The sequence below is a fragment of the Lonchura striata genome, chromosome 3 (genome assembly GCF_046129695.1).
Source record: "Lonchura striata isolate bLonStr1 chromosome 3, bLonStr1.mat, whole genome shotgun sequence".
Classification (NCBI taxonomy): Eukaryota; Metazoa; Chordata; class Aves; order Passeriformes; family Estrildidae; genus Lonchura; species Lonchura striata.
In genome coordinates this window covers 106960498-106982165 of record NC_134605.1, presented here as the reverse complement: position 1 = coordinate 106982165, position 21668 = coordinate 106960498, and the positions used below count along the sequence as shown (strand labels likewise).

At 38.6% G+C, this 21668-nt stretch overlaps 1 protein-coding gene across 9 annotated transcripts in view; it reads left to right on the top strand.

Moving 5' to 3' along the window:
• ITSN2 (intersectin 2) overlaps positions 1 to 21668 on the top strand; it is a 79553-nt gene that overhangs the window by 23188 nt on the left and 34697 nt on the right. For 6 of the 9 annotated variants that reach the window (XM_021529772.3, XM_021529776.2, XM_021529771.2 and 3 more), the window contains exons 3-15: positions 7536 to 7628; positions 9250 to 9313; positions 10766 to 10929; positions 12197 to 12394; positions 12708 to 12804; positions 14450 to 14592; positions 15844 to 15907; positions 17608 to 17745; positions 17836 to 17921; positions 18937 to 19199; positions 19899 to 20048; positions 20272 to 20412; positions 21215 to 21302. In XM_021529772.3, coding sequence (XP_021385447.2) covers positions 7536 to 7628; positions 9250 to 9313; positions 10766 to 10929; positions 12197 to 12394; positions 12708 to 12804; positions 14450 to 14592; positions 15844 to 15907; positions 17608 to 17745; positions 17836 to 17921; positions 18937 to 19199; positions 19899 to 20048; positions 20272 to 20412; positions 21215 to 21302 — 1689 coding nt within the window. Of the gene's footprint in view, positions 1 to 7535; positions 7629 to 9249; positions 9314 to 10765; positions 10965 to 12196; positions 12395 to 12707; positions 12805 to 14449; positions 14593 to 15843; positions 15908 to 17607; positions 17746 to 17835; positions 17922 to 18936; positions 19200 to 19898; positions 20049 to 20271; positions 20413 to 21214; positions 21303 to 21668 lie in introns of those variants that run through there. The other 3 variants (XM_077782452.1, XM_021529775.2, XM_077782453.1) reach the window with 2 other exon arrangements.

Here is a 21668-nt window from a genome sequence, read left to right as displayed (position 1 = left end):
ACCAGGGGAGATTTAGATTGAATACTGGAAAAAGTTTCTTTCCTGAAAGAGTTGTCAGGCATTAGAAAGGTTGCCCAGGGCAGTGCTGGAGTCATAATCCCTGCAGGCATCCCTAAAAGCCGTGTAAATGTGGCACTGAGGGACATGGTTTAGTGATGGGCTGATGGCTGGACTCCATGATCTTAAAGGTCTTTTCCAGCCTAAATGATTCTGTGATTCTGGGCACAGACAGAGCTGTCATTGGTAGAAGAGTGGGCTTGTTTCATATGCTGCATCAGTGTCACTCAGCAACTACAGCTTGTTTCACTGTCATTGTTTCTCCAGAATTAGGCAGAAAATAATTTTATATTAATTGCTGGTATTGAATCTAGATCTGGCAAAGGCTTACTTTAAGCCCAACTCTGTGTGCCAATATATTCATGTAAGGAAAGGCAAAGTTAATTAACTTTTAAGAAAAAAACGTGAATTTAGCAACATTGTGTATTACAGTGATTGCACTTTTTGATGAGATGTAGGAAGCTTACTTCATTAAAACTTAAAAAACCCACTATTGAATGAATCTTCAGAAACTTTACACTAAACTAGTGCAAAAGGTAGCATGTTAATTTGCAATTCAGAATACTGTCAAGTTTATGCATGTTTCTAGCACATATTTCCTGAGGTACTTTTACATTAGTGGAGCATTAACAAAACTATTTTTTTTTTGTTTTTTTCAGTATTTTTCTTCCTTGGTGTGCTTTTTTTTTATTTGGGTTTTTTTGTTTGCTTTTGTTCTTTTGGGTTCTTTTTTGTTTTGGTTTTTTTGGGGTTTTTTTAGTGCTTCAGTGGAATTGGCAATAATTTAATTAAAAATAATCTTCTGAAAATGGATAGTCTTAATGAGCTAAAAGATTCTGTGATATTTATAAAGTATAGAAATACTATCCTGCTATTATAAACTGATAGTTTAAGTGCTTTGGAATAGCCAAGTGTGCTGTAGAGTTCAGAAAAGAATTGGATCTGTACTGTTAGCATGGATTACACTATTATGTATCTCTAATTGTTTTAGGGATTATACTTCTAAAAGCATGGATTATGTTTCTACATTGAGATCACTGCACAGCACGGAGTGTTCTGTGTTCTAATGTTTCCTCCGTTATGGATGGATTTTGTGTATCAGACTGGGGGCTGCCAGTGACAAGATCTCCAGGCAGAATTCTGCACCACATCTCACAGGAGCAAGTGAATACTTTAAACAAGCTCAATATTTTATTTTAGTGAACTGCTCAACCTGAGAGTTCCCAGTATACCAAATATCTGGAAATTCTGTACATAAAATGTAAAGAATATTAATTGTACTCCAAAATGCAATGTGGCTGCTGTTGCTTTGTCCACATTTCTGTAAGTTTCCTCTTCAATTAAACGAGCTTTTCTTGGCCAAATCTTGTAGCCTTGCATGTGCCTGACACTATTTAACAACCTGTCTGCAGGTGCCAGATATTTTTTGATAACACACCAGAGAGGCTTGTAAATTTAGTGACATTACAAAATTGAAGGAGAATCATGTTTCTTTGTGTTTAACATGCTTTAGCTACAAGCTTTTCCTTTTAACTGTGTGCACACAAAAAGAAGTTGCTGAAGTTAGTTAACCACAGAACTAGATACCCTTTTCCTCTGGCAGCTGCCTTGGTGTTGCTTAATAAAAATTAGAACCTCCATGGAGCATTTCTGGTAGGAGAGTAATTGGACATTAATGTATATATTGTGAAAGGAGATTGAATGTGGCCCCTGGCCGGGCCTGAGATTGTGGAAGCTGGGAATAGCAGGTGCACCTCAAGGAAGAGCAGGTGATGCTTTGGGCTGGACCCAAAGCCTCCACAGTAGTAGCTCATACACATTAGCACACCTAAATAAGGATAAATGCTGATTATTAGTCATTTTTCTCCTGTGTTAGATATATAGAATCAACAGTGAAGGAGGGAAGCAAATATTGAAAATAGCAATAACACTGATAAAGAATCTCAAATTCAGACTAATGGTAAAACGTTCTGTGTATTTTCAGACTCCTGGCATGTTTACTCACCACTGAGGAAAAATTAGAAGTCTGATTCAGCATCTCAATTGGGAGTGTTAAATCCAATCTGTGATAAATACCTCTGTGGTAAACTTATCTGCAAACACAGACTGGAATTATTAGATTTATCCCAGTATGTTCTAGACCAGACAACTCTCTGGAGGCTCCTAATAGGAGACTGTAATGTGATTGCTGGTTGCATTAAGGAAAACCCCTTTTTATACAGCTTGAGGCATGTTGCTGTGTGTCTGTGCTGAAATTTCCGTGTCTTTAAACATAGGGATAAATATTTATTTAAGGACATTATGAAGCTTCATGCTAGTTTTTTTGATGGTTACAGAAGTGGTGATAAATCCTCATGACTTACATATACAAGGAATGCTCTTTCAATTTAGGTTTATTATCTCTGTGGAGTTAATTAACTTTGTAGGTTGTAGGAGCATTCTTTTTATTAGAGAAAAACAAGCAACGCCTGTGAGTGAGAAACAAAGATATTCTGGAGAATGTGAGAAATGTCTTATGGTTTTTCCTTATCAGTAATCCTGCTGTTCTCACTATAGCTGCCCTTTGCCTATGGGCAGTACTGGTGGCAGAGGTCTTAACAGAGCATTTTCAAGTCTATTTGCTTTTCTTCTAGGACTGCACTTTATTTTCTTCCCTCTTTTTCAATAGTGATTTACTGTTTTAAGGAAAGAACAGTGTTTGTTTACCTTTTGATGTTGGCAGCCCATCAAAGCAAGTCCTTTATTTTATTCAGAAGGTTATCTGTCTGATGCAGTGTTGTAAAGGCATTTCTGGAGCTTTCCTGAAATGCTGTGGTCCTGCCGTAAGCAGGCCTCCTTACACTCACCTAAAGAGGTGTCTTTTATTTAAAATGAACTTAAAGAACCTACAGATATCTAATCAAGAGCATAGTCACTTGTTTCCAACAATAGAAAACTGAGTCCTGCCACATGGAATTTCAGAAATGCCTGTTATATGAAAGTGAGGTCAGTCTGTATTTTGTCATCTTCAGAGAAGTCTTGAGAGTGAAGTTCAAAGCATGTTTAGCTTTGGGTGTTTGGGTCTTTGTCATCCCACATGGATGTGATGTTGAACTCTTCAGTGTATTGTGGAGTTTTGGAGTGAGCAAGTAAAGGACCTTTCACTGCTGGTTTTCTCTTTTGCAATAGGGAATCTGTGCAGACATATCTGGATGTCAAGTCCAGGTTTCCAATATTGGATATCAAGAGCAATTGCAAGTGCTGACATTTATTCAGTCTTCTCTGAAAGCACCAGCCTTCTCTAGGAAAGAAAGAACATTTGGCTTCTGTCTTCCAGAAGTCTTACTAAGATAGACTTGTGGTTTTTCATAGGCAAAAAGAACAGGTGAAGACAGTAGTTACTGTGTTCTAGGGAAAGTCTTTGTGGGAAAAATCTCTCAAGTTCAGCATTTCTTGAGTTTTGATTCCTAAAAATGCTGGGTAGTCAAATAGAGTGTTGACTTGATGTATGAAGTTGTAAGATTCTAAAGTAACCTATTTTGAAAAATAATGAATTAATGAGGTATCTTATTGTCAGAGAGATTGTACTGTTTTCCCCCTCCAAAATTTTGTCAGCTACAGTTGGGAAAAATTATTTAGATCTCGAAAATGTCCAGGAAATTCAAGCTGCATCAGAAAAGTAATGTATATTCATTGCCAGCAGCAAAGCCTCTCATGGGAGCATGTAGTAGCAACTGTATTTTGATTTCTAGTGGGGAACTGATCTGTAAAAGTATTGTAGCTCATTGCTGCTTGGACAGCCAAAGGTTCAGCACTGCTCCATCAAGGAGATTCCTGCCTCTTGCCCATCCTGTGGTCAGAGAGGGCTGTGAGGAGGAGACACCTGCAGTTTGGTTTGTGATTCATGATTTGCCATGAGTGAGGACTGAGGCCATGTGGATGGAAAACAAACAGCAATTTCCTATGCAAAATTAATTGGATCTGGTTTACAGGCAAGACATTTCTCAACCCTAGAACTGAAGGCGTGTTACTGCGAAAAATGGCTGAGCTAAGCCAGATCAGTTTAGGTGATACATCTTGGATGGCAGATGTTTGACTCCTGCAGTTTTGCCTTTCCCAGGAAAGGAGTATCTTCCCTTCATCACAGCTCAGCATGCCCAGGATGTGGTTGTGTGTAAACCAGGCAGTGTAACTTCTCTCAGCAGTTCCACTGAGTGTCCACTTTTACCACTTGTGGTAGTTTTGGGAAGCAATCACAATATATATGAGGACTGTAGCATGATTTGATGGCGATGGCACAAGAGAACCAAATTTCAGACTAATTTTGGCTGAGTATTTGTGATGGTCTTGGTTGTGCTATATAGGAAAACACAACAATTACTTTGGAGAATGGTGTTGGGATGTGCTTTGTGGAATTGTCAAGACCTTGTGAGTCCTGTTGTTGAAAGTGTTTATTTCAGATAGACTGGTATGGTATTTTCACATGGTATTTTGAGAAATCTTCATATGAGCTTTTCTGTACATAGATTTTAATTCCTTAATTGTGTCACCAAGGGTATCATCAAAAGAGCTGTGAGCACCTGGTTAAGCTAAATACAGTCATTCACAATGCTTTAGCCTTCCCTCTTGTGCTGTGCTCTTTATCTTGTTTCTGTAGCACATGAGGTGGGAGCTAAAAAAAAAACAGTGAGTCCTTTAAATAATGAGTGGGGTTTGACTGCATTCAGTGTGGATCCCTACCAGAAGCAATGGGTTTTTAATTTGTTTTATTACTATTTTACACAAATACTTTCATTGTCCAGTTCTTATTAACCTCTATTCAGACCTATCAATGACCTATTCCAGTTCAGGCTGCAGATGGCAGACACCCTCTCAAGTGATATTAGGATAAAACTTAATTTTCTGGGCCTTTGTTCAGTTATAGACAAGCACTAAAATTTTACTGGGAGGGGTGTGCTGACTTAAAAGCGTGCTGTTCTCTAGATCCTAGTTCCTGCTATAAATATTTATATTTTTTAAAATCTCTGTTTTTATACATTGGAATTTAAGATATACTACATTTTCTTCCATGCCTATAAGGAAGCCAACAGAGAGCATATCTTTATGGAATTAATCATCAAAAAAGTAAAACTCTCAATCTCTGTCCTTAAGGAAAAGGAGAATCTAAAATTCTTCATACTGTTGAAAATAAATTATTAGCAGGTTGGTGTTTTCAGTTCCCTGAAACATTCCCACAATGTGCTTTTTGGTAATGTTTGTAGTTATCACTATTCCATGACAGCTGCTTGCACTGACTCACTAGGACAGTGGAAGGCTGTAGAAGCACTTGTTGATATACTAATGTGGTTTTAGACAAATAATTTATTTTTAAAAATGAGATTAATACTTGCAGGCAACTTGGGGTTGTCCAACCTGGAGAAGGCTCCAGAGAGACTTTTCTGTGGCTTTTTAGTGCTTAAAGGGGGCCTGTGAGAAAGGTGGGGACAAACACTCTAGCAGGACCTGTGAATACATTGTGGTGGTCTTCATCATTCTGAGGAGTGTTGCAGCTACCTGCTGCAAAAGATGTTCAAAGAGGGGTATTTAATAGAAGGAAAATGTAATATTGGTAACATTTTGTTTTACAAAAAAGTAGTAAATTTCTCTGAAGTTGTTGCTGGCAGCTTTAGGAGCATTTGTTCATCTGGTCAAGATAATTTCTGTAATCATAACCACATCTTAGGCACTACCCATTTCTAGCTTAAAATTAGCAATTTAAAGAAATCTAAGTGCTGCTCTAATTTTTGCCTTAGGGTGTAAGTTGTCCTCATTCGTGTGTTACAGTAATGCTTACAGTGCTCATTGATTTCTAGGCATCTGAATGAGATTTACTTCACTTTTTATCAATATCTAATCTAGATTTATTTATGTTCATTTAATCAGAAGAAAAAAGAGGGATGTTTTTCAAGTGCAGTTTCGCATGTAACCTGCAAGAAGACTCTTTCATTGAGGCCACACTAAAAAAAAAAAAAATTTAAAAAAAAAAAATCTCTCCTCAAGAGAGAGAAGCAAAAATCCAAATTCAAGTGTGTAGAGGTTATGTCCTAATGTCCTCATATGCCTTTTCTGTCATACCTCTCCCCAGTAAGTTTCTGTTTTGTTTTGGCCTTTTAATTATTTTGTTTCTCTACTAAGGGAGCAAGGGTAAAAAATTAAATGTGTACACGTGCAAGGAGAAATACAGTTTTAGCAGGACCTTCTAAAGAGAAAAAATTAAGTCTGTTTTGGAAAATGTATTTGTTTATGTAAATAAACACAGATGAGAAACTATTAATATCATTACTATGTCTGTATTGGCAAATATACCAGCTCACAGTCCCTTCACTTTGCTGTTATATGTTGAAAAACAGTGCAAAAACATCTTGAAAATTTGGAGATTCAAAGCTTTGAAATAAGGTTTATGTAGGAAGTGGAAGCCTTTCATGCTAACTTTTTTCCCAGATGCTGTGGCTTTTAAAGCAGGTTCTTAATATCTTGTTAGAAAATTTATTTATTGCCTAGACTGTCTTCTAGTGAGCAATACAAACACTTGAACAGATTAACAGTTCTTTGGAAGTAGTCATACTCAGCAGAATGTAATTTTAAAAGTGTTTTTCATGTAATAACCTTTTAATGCTCTTTTGAGTGGTTCCATTCAGAATTCTGGCTAATTCTTGCATTCATTGATTTGAAAAATTAAATATTTGTCAAGAACTTCCCGACTAAAACTTCCTTTTACTTAGAAAACAAACCAAATTATTTCTGGCAAGCTGCATTTCCTGAAAAGGATGTACACCCTGACATTTATGCAGCAGGTTGCAGCATTTCTGAGTCTGTCTGGTATTGCCAGCACTATAAACACAGTTATTCCCTGTAACTTCTTGTTGCTACTCTCAGGCTATTATGAACAATAAAATATTCTTCATAAAGTATTGAATAATGTGAGGTGGACTTGCATGCTGTTTAAAAAAAATACAGCCCAAAATGTCACTTCTTTGTCAGACAAAACCAAATTATTTTTGTTAGCAGTCCCAATTTTGCTTTTATAGTGCTGGCAAGATAAATGTAAGCCTTTTTGTCATCTGGAGGGTGTTCACCCCGAGCATGGGAACCTGGGTGATGCTGAATGCCAGTGGCTCCTCAGGGGAGTGTTTGGCTCACACAGGGGATGGTGAGACACATCCTGCCCGGGCTGCAAACAATCAGCAGTGACAGGAAACTGCTCTGCACCAGCTCTGAACACAGAGCTTGTTTGAAAGCCAGGGTGCAGCGTTTGGCTGGGGCATTGTCTCAGCTGGGCTTGCACATCTGGGAAGCAGGTTGTGTTGCATAACGCCCCTGCCAAACTGGTAGGAGCTGGGTGTGTCCACATCTAACTTTGTCTCTTGAGAAAGCCAAGCTTTTATTTTGCAAGTGTGCTTAATTTTTGAAAGTTTTTCAGTCTATTTGGTTGTTGATTTGTTTTGGGGTTTTTTTTCCAGGAGGGCCAAACATATGGGCCATCACCTCCGAAGAGCGGGCCAAGCATGACAAGCAGTTTGATAGCCTGAAACCCACGGGAGGTTACATTACAGGTTGGTCTGAGGCTTTGTGTTACACATTAACTTCTGTCTACACACACCTATCTCTGTAGAACAGTTTGAGAACTGCATCCTATTTCTAGCCCTTTGTTGTGTGACTAATAACCATATTCTTCAGGCAAACTGCCACAGGTTATTAGTAAACTTAACAAGCTTTCCTCTGAAGTCTGGCACAGGAATGCTGCTCTGTTTAACCCTGTCACTTCTGCAGCCACCAGCTGTGTGCTGCCATCCTGTCTAGTTTCAGAAACCAGAGAATACCAGGTGGAATCTGTGCTCAGGTGGGAGGCTGCCAGGGAGCACTTCCAGTAGCTGTTCTGGCAGGTGACACCAGACACAGAAGTGGCTCTCCTCAGTCTGAGAAGACAATGCTGTGCTGTTAGATATCTTTCTTTGAGAGGAGGAGGCAGGGAGAGGGATGGTGACAGTTTGTCCTTGTTAGCAATTGCTTGAAATTTGGGCTGTTGGGCCTTCAGCAGGGGCTGGGTGGGCTAAAGGCTTTTTGCAGGGACCTGGTGTCAGTTCCAGTTGCATTCAGCTGCATGTCCTCTGAAACAATTGGGTTGCATTGCTATGCACCTCAGAATTTGGAGGTTTTAAATCTAAAATCTGCTTTTGATATCAAGAAAGACCCAATTTAATTGGTAAAGATGTCAATTTAAGAATGTCCCATTCCTTGTGGGTGGATGGGCACTAAAGGCCAGCCCTGATGGCTCCTACCTGCCCAGCTATCCAGTAATGCCCTATCTAGTTGCTCCACTGGCCCTACTTTTCCTTTTTTGGGGCTGGAAAGGACTGAGGAGAGAGTAGAAAGTTGTCTGTTTGGAACATGCACATATTCTGGCTAAGTGGCACCTAACTCCTGCTTTGGCCAAACAGCACTGGGTGGTTGGTGTTTACCTTCAGCTGAAAGCTATGCAGTCTCAGGAACTAGCCTCAGGCCACATCTGGGCTTTTACCTGCATCTACATCTGCAGGCTTTGTTATTTATTTGACAAATGCTTGAAATAAAAGCTTGTGTATGAATATAAGAGAGAGCTGAACAAGTAACTTGAAGTCTTAGCTTTAAGCATACATAGTTCACTCAGATGTAGGCATAAACACCACTGTCCCTGATGTGGAACTTGGTATAGGATTGCACAACAGTTCCTATTCCCTTCTTGAAATACTGAAATTGTGGGTGTTCTCTGACATAAAAGAATATTATTTAGAACATGGTGTTTTCCTAGAGACACAATACTGGCTCAAGTTAGATGGGATAGAGAAGAAAATAAACAGCATTCTCATAATTTCCTGCATAAGTCATTGGGGCAGGACTAAATTTTCAGTCATTCTTTAATTCAAGCATCTTTTAAGATGTTGGCAGCCATTGATTTGTGACCTGTAAAAGTTTTTATAGCTATCTGAAATCAATTTTCAGAGCAAAGGTTGGGAATTATGGAATGCATGGGTGTCTGACAATCACCAGTGTTTAAAGCTGGAAAAAAAGCCCTGGAAAGCTTGGCATCCAGCATAGGGGTTTCTTTCAAAAACTTGATCCCTCAAGAATGTGCTGAGCTCTTCACATATCTGTCTCTGGTATAAAAGTCTATCTTCTTTCCTTTGTTTATCACAGGTGATCAAGCACGTACCTTTTTTTTGCAATCAGGTCTGCCATCTCCAATCCTCGCTCAAATATGGTAAGATATTCTTTATGGTTTGTTTTTTCTAAGATAGAGATTCATAGTATTCAAATGCTACCTTTTCTGTGTTGTGTTGCATAGAAGCTTTTAGCAGTCATGGTAGAAAGTATTGTCTGAATCATTGGTTTCATTTTATTAAATATAGAGGGAGGTTTCAGCCCATATGTGTACCAACAATTAATTAAAATTCAGTAATTTTTGCATCTTTCTTATGGTGTTATTTCAAATCAGATCATGCTGAATGTAACATTTTTAAACTATATTAAGGGCTTGAAGTGTATGTAAAGTAGAAGACAAGAAAAAATATCTAAAGTCACAAAAAAAGCAGAAGGACAATTTTGATATTTGAGATACTAAGCAATGCTATAATACAGGAACTGGAAAAAGTGCTGTTCCTTACCACATATATAGGGTGAGTGCAGAACTTGAAATGTTTTTTTCTCTGTAATCCCTCAGAGGTTTTTTTTTCTGTAACCTCCCTCACTAGAATCCTGTGCTCAATTTGGGGTATGTGTACTAAAAGACACATAATGGAGGCTCATAATAATTAAGAACAACTTTAAGAAAAAGTGTTAAAGAAAATAACTAAATGCAAGTTAGTTTTTCCTTCAGCCATATAGAATCACAGAATTGTTAAGGTTAGAAAAGTGTTCTAGGATCATCAAGTCCAACCAGCATCACCATCATGTTCACCATTAAACCTCAGTGCCTGGAAAAGAGGGGCAAGGAGATTTTTCTTTGGGGTCTTGGGGTTCTGTATTGAGCATTATCAGAATCAAAAGAAGAATGAAGCTTAACATTAGTCTGATTTTTTTCTCCTAATTTTATTTACATCCTTGTGCTTGGTCCTTGCTTGCTTAAATGTTAATAAAATTTCGTATTATCTGTCTGACCAGAAATGTTGAGGTTATGTATGCATATATTTCCTGTTGTATTTATTTGGAGAACTGTCAAAAGGAGGACAGTGTGGGTATCACCACTGGGAAGGTAATTCACCACTGTGAATTAATGAAGTTTTCATAGCAGTGTATGGTGCCTTTAGGAGGTTTCTGCATCCTCCTGCATCTTGTTCCAGATTCTTGCATTAAATCCTTACTTTACCAAGGATTAATTTAAAATAATTCTGGCTGGTAGCATAAAGAAAAGCATAGCAGAGGCAATAAGTGTAATAAGTGTATTCACTGGGCTGGAGATGGCTGCTTTCCCAAGTTTTCCTGGTTTCTTGGGAATTATATATTTAATATATAGCAACCTCAAAATTGAACTCTGCAAGTGGGTGCTCAAACTTTTCAAAGGTAAGAAAGTTATCAAAAGTAGAAAATTTACTTTACTGTTTTTGCACAGGAAAACAAGAAATTTATTGCAAATAAATCTAGTAGGAAAGCCTCTCACAGATCAAAAATGTTATATTTCTGTTGCTTTTCTAATTTTATTTTATTTTGTTTTAAGGACACTCTCGGACCTGAACAAGGATGGAAAAATGGATCAACTGGAGTTCTCTATAGCTATGAAACTCATCAAGCTGAAATTGCAAGGACAGCACTTACCTTCAGTTCTCCCTCCTGTCATGAAACAAACTCCAGTGCTTTCACCACTAATGTCAGCTCGCTTTGGTACTTATGAATATATAATTACTTAGTGTTCAGAGGTAAAAAAAAACACAGTTAATTGCAGCCAAATAAAAACATTAATTTGACCATGATAGTTTAGTGAATCAGTGTGAAAGAAGAAAAAAGGATACTCTGATTTAGGAAATTCACCAGGTCACTTGCTTGATATTTTTGAAAATTTGATTCTTTGAAGATTTTTAATACAGAAAAACATTTACTCAGTTTTGACAAGAAGGCCACTCAAATCTGCCATCTGCCTTGCAGGCTCTCATTTTGTACTGGTGGTCTTTTTTTGTCTTCCTCCTACTCAGTCACCTATTTATATGTGGGAGTTTTAAAGTTAAATTTAGTCAAAGGTTTGGTAGGTTTTGGTAGAACAGCTGTTTTACATATTTTTTCACAGTGAATCAGACTGTTTTGGTTATATGATTAACTGAATAGAATTACTTCGACTTTTTTTTCTGATAGTGTTTGGTGAGTCAGTGCATGCTTATTATTGTGTTATTTTATAGCACAAAATATCCGCAGTGACTTAAGCTGGATTACAAAATACATGCACACTTCTATGCTGAAATTAAATGTATGCATATATTAATTACATACATTATTTAAAATGTCTGCCCATCACCAAATCTTGTGTGTTTGGGTACAAGGGCAGGCATTTACAGGGAGCTGTGGTTGGCATACAGTTACCTCTGTGACTTTCCATCATCTCACCAGCGCTGTTGTCTTCCACAAGGTGCAGCCAGTAATGCAAGTGCCCTCATTTGCCTCAGGCAGCTGCCTCTAGAAACCCTTTGCTAAGCATGGGTCCCTAATAAGGACTTTTCACCCCTGTGGACTCCTCCAAGGCTGATAGTTGGAAGAGACTTAGTTCAGAAACAGCAGCAGCTTTTCCCTGTGGAGGATTGTCACAGCTTTTGAGTTTGTAATTCTCTCTCAGGGGCCAGGCTTGTTGAAGAAATAGGTATGGGTGCAATTATAGAAAACCAGATCTTACTCTGTTGTGAAAATAGTAGCTAAACCTACCTTGAGAATGAATTTGCTTGTCAGTATTTTTCTTTTTAAATTCCTGTTCTTCAGTGTATTATCCCCATGAGCTGTCTTGCCTAAATTTAGAGAAAAAGCAAATATTTTACATAAGCATCTATTTTAACTCATTGTATTCCAGACACCATTGCTTTGTGTAGTTTCTGCCTCACATAAGAGATCCAATTTCTTGCTGAAGCCTCTGCAGTGTTAAACCCTGAATTATTGGATTTTGCTCTAGGAATGGGTAGTATGCCAAATCTGTCCATGCCAACGTCTGTGTCTGCGATCACACCATTAGCTCCCATGTCTCTGACCTCCATGACTTCCATTCCTCCTTTGGTTATCTCTGCTCCCCTGGCGCCTTCTGTCAGTACCTCCTCGTTGCCAAATGGAACATCCAGCCTTCTGCAGCCTTTGTCCCTTCCTTTCTCCTCAAGTAAGTATAGCCCAGTCCAGCACTCGCTCTCAGAATTGTGAATCTGGTTTTGCATATGGCTAATTTCAGACAGGAATGCTAACGCATGCATGAGAGTAAAAAAAATGAACCAAAAAAACCAACAGAAAACCCTACAAATGGTTTTTGTGCAAAGTTCACATTTGTTAATTCTGTTCTAACTAGTTAATCATAACAACAAGACACTGATTAGCTTTTCTTATTTCTATTAAAGTGAATGTTGATTATACAGCATTATCTTATACCCAGTTGCTTTACAGTTCTGGGGTTAATTTTTTGTTTCTTCTTATTCCAGCACTGCCTCATACTGGTTCCTTAGGCCCCATGACAGGAGGATTTGGTGGTTCCAGTATGCAGAAGGCACAGTCACTAATTGATTTAGGATCTAGCAGGTATGGAAATTAAGTTTAAAATGGTTGTATCTTACATTTAAGTAGTATACCTTCCAAAACTTACAGAATGTTTCTGTTCTCAAAGTACATTTGTTAAAAATTAGTCAATCTGATATGACCTATCAAGTATAAAAATAGATTTTTTTTTTATATGCACAGTAAGTAATATTTTCAGTAAATTGACAAAATATCCAAAGTAGGTGAGGAGGTCAGATGAGCAGTGCCAAAAAGAAGGGAATGTACCTCATTAGTAAATAGAAACAAACCTTACTAAGTGGTTATAAAAGCAATGTTTGTGCATTTTATGCTCATTCACTATAGAGGGCACCATGTAATTAGCAGGCATGTAAGAATAGGAATTGTTACCAATATTTATGTATGAATTTGTTTTATGAATGATAGAAGATTGTCAATCTTTATAATCAGCTGATCTAGTTCACTGATTTTAGAGCTTTGCCATAGACTTGAGTGAGGGACTGGGCTTATCTATCCAATTGGGCATCCAGGGGTGTCCCCCAAAAGATGGCCCTGAGGGCACCTCTGCCCCAGCTCAGTTCCACAAGAAACTCAGAGGCTCTTGCCCCTCCCTGCTGCCTCTTCAGGGCATGTGGGGTGCTCTGGGCTCCTCACACACCTGATGTCAGCAGATGTCCTGGGAGGTGACTGTAGGCATGGCATATGCCTGGAACCATCTTTTTTTTTTTGGTTGGTTGTCTTTTTTTAGTTGGAAAGCTTTCTGTTGCTGGTGCTGTACAAAGGAGCCCTTCTCCAGTGTTATTGTTGGCAGCATTGTGCCCATCATGTAGTCTCACGCCATGCAGGGGATGTCAATCCAGCATTGTGCTGGAGAGGCTTTGCTTCTGTCAGCATTCTGTATTGCCTTGGACAGGACTTCAGAGGTTTTTCTTTTACTTGACAGAGCAGGAGATTACCTTAAACAAGGCAGGCTGGATGCTGGATTCACCTCTCCTGAGTTTGATTTTTGGAGGTGGGACACTGAAAATGCTGGGAGTTTAGATGGAAGTTTGATGTGTATATCTAAACCCTCCATCAGAACTATTTTGCAGAAACTGACTGAGTTGGAAAAGTTCCATTCAGCATGTCATTGTCACAGAAAGAAGAGGTAGAGCTGGAATATGGTTATTAAAACAGCTGCTTTTGGTTATGAGTTTACGAGATCCATTTTTATTCTCATGGTTATTCATTTACAAACATCTTAAAGTTACTTAAACAATGACTCAACACTCTTGGGATAGTGGAGGTGTTTTCTTGTGGTTTTCTGTACTACCATTTTGCAGTGGTAGAAGGATCAATTATGTGCATTAGTGCCTGTGATACCAAAGGAAAAGGATTTTCTAATCAACATGTTTTTTCCTTACAAATATATCCCTACTTTGGCTGTGAAATTCCATATTTGTGCTGAAGTTATTTATAGCAAGTTAGCAGAGGTAAAACTTTGTGGAAGTTGTTTCATGTTACTGGAAGATGCTATGTGTCTTCTGTTCCAATGCCTCTTTATTAAGCCAAGTGATTTAGAGCTATTTCTTTATCTCTTTTTCTCTTTTGGTTTTCTTTTAATATTTGGTTGGTTGGTTTGTTTTGTTATTTTGCTTTGGTTTTGTTTTGTTTTGAAATTATATTGCAGTTCAAATTCTTCCTCTAGTGCATCACTAGCTGGGAATTCACCAAAGATTACATCCTCAGACTGGGCAGTTCCTCAAGCCTCCAGATTAAAATACAGACAGAAATTTAACAGTCTTGATAAAAGTATGAGTGGATATTTATCAGGTGAGTATGACTTTTGGTAAGGACTGGGAAAACCAGAGTGTTTCCTGCCTCTGGACATCACAGGCTGAGGGATGGTATCCCATCCTGGGATTTGACTTGCATGTGAAATAAAAGCTGAAATGTTGGTGTTTAGACCTGTGCAGGACAGAGTGAATTTCAGCCAGACAAGGAATGGAAATAACCTTCAGTTCATTGACTTGGGCTTTGTGTTAGACCTGGAGGAGCCAAATACACTGGGGAAGCTGCAGCAGCTGTGGTAGGGAAGAGAAGCCTGGAGTGATGGGACCTGACTAGAGGAGCCCGAGAACTACAAGGCTGTGGAGTTCAGCTCTGTAAAAAGTCAGCAGGCATTTTTCAAACATCACTCTTTGGACTGAGACTCTTTCTCGTGAAAATGGGGGACATCTACCATCATTTTTGTGCCACATGCTCCTGTATAAGTCAGTGCTGAGATACTTGGGCTTTATCTTTTGAAAGAAAGCAGCTTGGGAAAGACACTGCAGAACTGCAGCCATTGCTTGGATGTTTTCCCAAAGTAATTTAAGAGAGTCCTTGTTGATTTCCAGTGATTTCTGTGCTGGGCCACAGCATTATGGTGGCTTCAAAAGACTTCATACCAAGTTAAAACAAGAGGAGAGTTTTACAAAAGTTCCTACAAAATGGGGTTCCTCAGTGCAATGCAGTGAGTAGAGAGTGTTGGCTGAGCAGTCAGGAGGTGCAAAGTCAGTATGTGTGTCTTGTGTGTCTGCATTAGATTTCCCATTTTGAATAAGCACTCTGCCTCAGTTTCCTTGCCTTCAAAAGTGGAGGACAATTATTTCTTTAAGGAAAGGGTATCAATGTTTTAATATTGTTCAGTCGATTTTAGACTGAAGGTTTCCTTGACATATTTAGAAAAGTATCTGATTCTTTGATACCAAGGAAAGCTCTCCAGGTGATAGCTCAAGGTTTAGGCAAACAGCCTGCTGTGCTTTTCTGGCAGCTGTGGGGATTACCATAAAATACCCATTTTTCATGTCAGCTTTTCTGTTAGGTGCTCTGGGTGGAAAAAGGTACACGAGAATACTTACATCTTCATTGTGTTCAGGTTATAATGCCTGTTGTTAAGCTTGGAAGTAAATCCAACCGATGAAAATGGATTCTATTAATATTAAAAATAAACATGTCCCAGTTCGTGACCCATTTTTTGCCTCATGTGAATCTTTGAATGAAGTGTTTATTTTAATAAAAATCTTTTACACTTTCACTAAGGATTTCAAGCAAGGAATGCCCTTCTGCAATCAAATCTTTCACAGACTCAGCTGGCTACTATTTGGTGAGTTTAGTTACTGATTCAGTGTCTTCATGGTGTTCAGAGAAGAAATGTACTTTATTAAATAAGTGATAAAGAGATACCACAGATCTAAAATCATAAACAGAAACTGAGCTGCTGTCAGTTGAACTGAGTTTGTTCACTGGTTACATTTCTAAAAGGCACCTTGGAATAATTCAGTTTTTCATTCTTTGTGTGTTTTTGTTAAACTCTATAAAATAGGAGAGATGCTAACTTCAATTTCTGACCCAGGGATGCTCTTGCTGAGCTGAGGGCTTGTTCTTTCTAAAGTAGGATTCTGAAATCTAGGTTGTTAAAGTATGGGAGAAGATTAAATATTAAGTAACCCTTCAGCTTTTTGAGTTTTACTGCAGTTTCCGTAAAGATATCTGCAGATATCTGCATATCTTCTGTAAAGATATCTGTTTGTTAAGACTTGCCTTTACTGTGCTGATGAAAGTGGTGAGAGTTCTCTGAAAGCTTGAGTGATCTGCTCTGCTAGACATGGCAGTTTAGGTTACACCTTCAGACATAACTCAGATGTTATGTGTGAAGTTGAGTTGCCTTTCTTCTTCCTCTGTCCCAGGACAGTAATTTGTGTCTCTAGCAGCAACAGAGCTCAGCTGGTTTGGTTTCACGCTGTGAGGATAAATGTGGAGTGTGGGGTTGGATTTCTCCTCTCAGGAGTCTGGGGGAATAAATCAGGTGTGCAGTGGCTCTTTTCCTTCTGAGTGTGAATCCTGAAGGTATCAGTAGCCAATGCAAGGAGCTCTGTGTTCCCGTGTAGAGAGAAATAACAGCCCAAATTTCAGTTTTGCCCTAAGAAATTACCAATATTTCTAGTGGGTGCTTGTTAATGGCAATTACTGAAATAGTGGTGCTGTTACTTGTGAATAGTGCTGGTGTGTGAACATAACAAAGAATCATCATCTCCTGCTTTTGTTTTTCACTGTGGCATGTGTGTGATGGGGGTTTTCTTTTTTGGTGTTTGTTTTGTTGTTTCCTTTTTGTTTTTCGTAGGGTTTTTTAACTGCTTTTTTTAATGACCTGTGTTTTTCTAAGCATTTCACTTACATGCAGTCTAAGGACACATTTCAGCAATTCTATCTGTACAGACAAATTGGGTTTGTTCAGGCTGGAGAAGAGAATGTTTCAGTGACGCTGAAAAGAAAGCTTCAGCTGAAAATAGCCAAAGTAAAATGGGGAGACAGTATTTACAAGGGCCTATAGAGCCAGGACAGGGGGGAATGGCTTCAAACTGAGAGAGAGAAGGTTCAGATTGGCTACTGGGAAGAAATTCTTTACTGTAAGGATGGTGAAGCACTGAAACAGGCTGCCCAGAGAAGCTGTGGATTCTCAGTCCCTGGAGGTGTTCATGGATAAGCTGGATGGAGCTTGGAGCAACCTGGTCTAGTGGAAGGTGTCCCTGCCCATGGCAGGAGGTTGGAACTGGATGATCTTTAAGGTCCTTTCCAACCCAAACCCCTCCATGATTCTGTGATCTGAATAACAGTACGTGATTAAACCAAACAATATCTCCCTTCATCAATTATTTATGTTATTAACTGTAAGTATTTTTACCAAAACATTCCACAGCAATTATCAGTTTTAAGAATTGCTTTTCCACAGTGCCTGTTTCAGCTGTAATTTGTGAGTGATGGTGATGTTTGGTTCTAATTGGTGCTGCTGCTGAACCCCTGCAGGTCCCTGGCTGATATAGATGGAGATGGGCAGCTGAAGGCTGATGAGTTTGTGTTGGCCATGCACCTCACGGACATGGCCAAAGCTGGGCAGCCACTGCCCCTGACTCTGCCCCTTGAGCTGGTGCCACCTTCTTTCAGGTAATCACTGAGGGCAGTGAAATGTAATACATTTAACACAACTGTGCTGTTTCTCTAACAACAATGGGGTGGGGTTTTCTTCTCCTCCAGGAGTGGAAAATATACTGAAAATATAAATGGAACTCTGCCATCTTACCAACCTGTGCAAGAGGAGGAGCCACAGAAAAAACAGCCAGGTAAAAAACAAGGTTTATGTTCTTAATATATGGGGATGGTTTTGAAGGGCACTGAAACCTTTAGAAAGTGGAAGTAAGAATCCTATCCATGGAGGGCTTCATTTCAGGAGCTAGATCCCTTTTAACTGGGATGCTAGGAAGGTTGTTAAGTGGATGTAGTCAGCCTGTTACATCTAATAGAATTGAGAAGGCAGGGACAGGGGCTATTTTTAGCTGTAGGAAACGAAAAGTGCTGATTAATAATGTATTCTGGAAAATAAACCCTTCATGGCCAGACACTGCTGTGCTACTGCAAATTATTTTCTCATTTGAAAGTTCCTGGCATTACTGGTCATTCTGAAAGCAAGGGGGTCCAGTGTAGTTCAATTCTCTGCAAACTGGAAGGAGTTTGAACAAAACTTAAATTCTGTTACTGACAATGATACAGGGAACATTGCAAGACAGGACTTGCCTCTCTTTTTGGAAGGGTAGTTGCTGGGGGCCTAAACCATTCCTTTGTGTCTCTTTTTATCCTTGTGTGCAGTAATTGAGCTTGATCCTGTTTTGGTTTCTCATAGTTTTAACTCCAGGAACTCTTAGAGGGAGCACCCTTAAAAAATGAGCTCTTTATCCTTTGTTAATGTTTCCTGCACATTGGAAAACCTTTTGAACAGCAGACAGTTTTCTCCCAGCTTATAAAAGCTGTTCTTTTATGTTTTCCTCTAGCATTCTTTCCTCTTTCATTCTTTAGAGTGAGAGGCTTTCCTGTAACATTCAAGTAATTTTTGTGGTCATTTTTAAACTGGAACTTTTTCTTCTTTTATTTTTTCTCCTCCAGTTGGAATATACTTAGGAAAATTTAGAGGTATTTTTGAACAGAAAAATACTACATTAACAAATGGAAGATGCTTACATCATCCATGACTGAACAACCTGAGCTTGCCAAGAAGTATCTGTCTTTAGTGGCATAACTGAGGTCCTTGTTTGAGAGCAGTGTTTTGTACAGGGCAGAAATAATGACCTTTCTTTATTTTAGTGACATTTGAGGACAAAAGGAAAGCCAACTATGAGAGGGGAAATATGGAGCTGGAAAAACGCCGACAGGTCCTGCTGGAGCAGCAGCAGAGAGAGGCTGAAAGAAAGGCTCAGAAAGAACGGGAAGAACAGGAGCGAAGAGAGAGGGAACGCCAGGAGCAGGAACGGAAGAGGCAGCTGGAAATGGAAAGGCAGCTGGAGAGACAACGAGAGCTGGAGAGACAAAGGGAAGAAGAGAGGAGGAAAGAAATAGAAAGGCGGGAGGTTGTTTTCTTAACATTACTCCTTAATGCTCTGAGGAATGTCTGTGTGCATAAAGCATCCAGGGTTTGAGTTGCTGGCTTTGGTTCTGTCTCCTGGCCTGGCTGATGCCAGGTTGTCTTAGAGAGAGAACACCATTTATTACAAATGGATTTCAAACACCATTTGTTAAAAATGTGTTCTTAAACCTATTATATAGTTTAAAGATTTTCAGATATTTCATAGGACAGATGAGATTTTTTTGGACATATTTCTTGCATTTTTGCAAAAATTTGTATTCCATACAAGACTCTACTGAATTCATAATTGATAACATTTTGACAGCAGAACTTGAGACAAATTTGCTTCTACTTGGTGTCTCAGTGCATGCATCACACTTCCATATTTTATGTAGTTCTGTGAAATGCTCAAAGGAGATTACGAGCAGTACCTGTCAATGTGCTGCTTTATGGGCAGTATTCCAAGCTTCAAAGACTTTCTGAATTATGAAGCTTTTTTCATCCAGAATCAGGAGTGTGGCACGAAGAATCTTGTAGGATCACTTTGTGTATTCTTGGATGCTGAAGTGTGTCAGAGCACTTTAGAGAAGACATTATGTTGTGTTGCTGTTGTGCTGTTTAGAAATAGAGCACATTATATTAAATCATGGTCTCTGAGTTCTGCATCTCCACTATGATTTAAGGTAATGCAACTTTTCCTCAGGCAGCAAAGCAGGAGCTCGAGCGCCAGCGACGACTGGAATGGGAGAGAATCCGTCGCCAAGAACTTCTTAATCAACGTAACAGGGAACAAGAAGAAATTGTCAAGTTGACCTCTAAAAAGAAGAGCCTTAATCTTGAATTAGAAGCCCTGGTAAGGAATTTCACCACATATCCTGAAATACAGTATTTTAAAATATACAAATATTAATACCTGCATTAATGGCCCACTAGGACTTCCACTCTGTTTTGGATGATGAATCTAAAGCAGGTATTTTGGGTTGTTTTAGAGAACTGGTTGTGAGCTAACCTGCCCACAGGCTTAGCCAAGGGATTTTTGCCATATGTGGTGTAATCTGTCTCTGCTTTCTTTCCAGACTGACAAACATCAGCAGATCTCAGGCAGGTTGCAGGATATTCGTAGCAAAAAGCAAATGCGAAAATCTGAGCTGGAGGCTTTGGATAGAAAATATGACCAAGGAATCATGGAAGTCAAGCAACTACAGCAACAGCTTGAGGTGTGTAACTTTGTTAAGCTTATGGTTTTCTTTTACCATACTCTGTGTTTCCATAATGCTGTTGAAAATGTATCTTCATAGGGAGGAATATGCAGTCAGTTGGATTGCAGTGGAAAGAGGAAATAGGCAAGACTGTCAGCATTGCAGAGGCTTTTGGTTTGTCTGTGGTGTTAAACAAATGATTATATGTACTAAAATGAACTGAGAATTAAATAACAGTTGTGAAAACCTCAGGTATTTATTTGTGGACTGATACTAGAGACTTCTTTTAATTCTTAATTATTCTATGGCTCCAGACTCAGATTTTTTTTAGGAATGTTGTCCTGTGTTCAGATGAAGTTGGTGTTTAGGTTGAATTACTCTGCTGCTCTTTTCTCTTTTTTCTTCTCTATTTGATTAACAAGACATTAATTATTTCTAATCAGTTGGCTACCATAAATTATCCTCTCCTCTATTTTTATGTGATGTTTCTGTTCATCAGGGAAACTTCTTTTCATATTTTTACTGTTTTATGTTAGTCTTGGGACAATCACCTTAAATGGTCTTGTGATAATATTTACACTTTTAGCATATTTGATAAATATTTTTCCATCTGTGTTAATGGTTTGGAGTCAAAAGGTTTCAATTGTAATATTATTGCTATTAAGAATATAGAAATAATTTTTTTCTTTATCCAGTAATAATAACTTGCATCCCTGTTTCATTAGCATGAGTTGAAGCTATGTTTGAAAAGTCTCTCAGTTTTATTTAATGATTCATAAACAATATTAAAAAATTGTTATGTTCTCTTCAACATTTACAGGATTATCAGAATAAATTAATCTATTTGGTTCCTGAAAAGCAGTTGTTAAATGAAAGGATAAAAAATGCTCAACTTGAAAACACTCAGAGTAAGTGCCTGCACATGAGTTCTATTCTTGATTGCCTTGCAGATTTCTCATCCTTTGTAATCAAGGCTGAAGGGTACAGAGGTGTTAATAACACCTTTACTTCTGCATCTTCCCAGTTTAGTGCCATTGTCTCATCTGCATTCCATTATCTCCTTCATGTTCCAAATAAGGAACAAATAAACACATTTTGGCAAGACAGCACAGATTTTGCTTAAAACTTTATTTATACAGACTATGTAGCTCACAGACATTATCACAATTTGTCCTTTTTTTTTGTAGTCTAAACTCAAGTGAGTTCATTTATGTAAAGTTTATGTTGGTCTTTATTTCAAATTACACTGGAAGTATCTGTCTAGGGAAACTTGG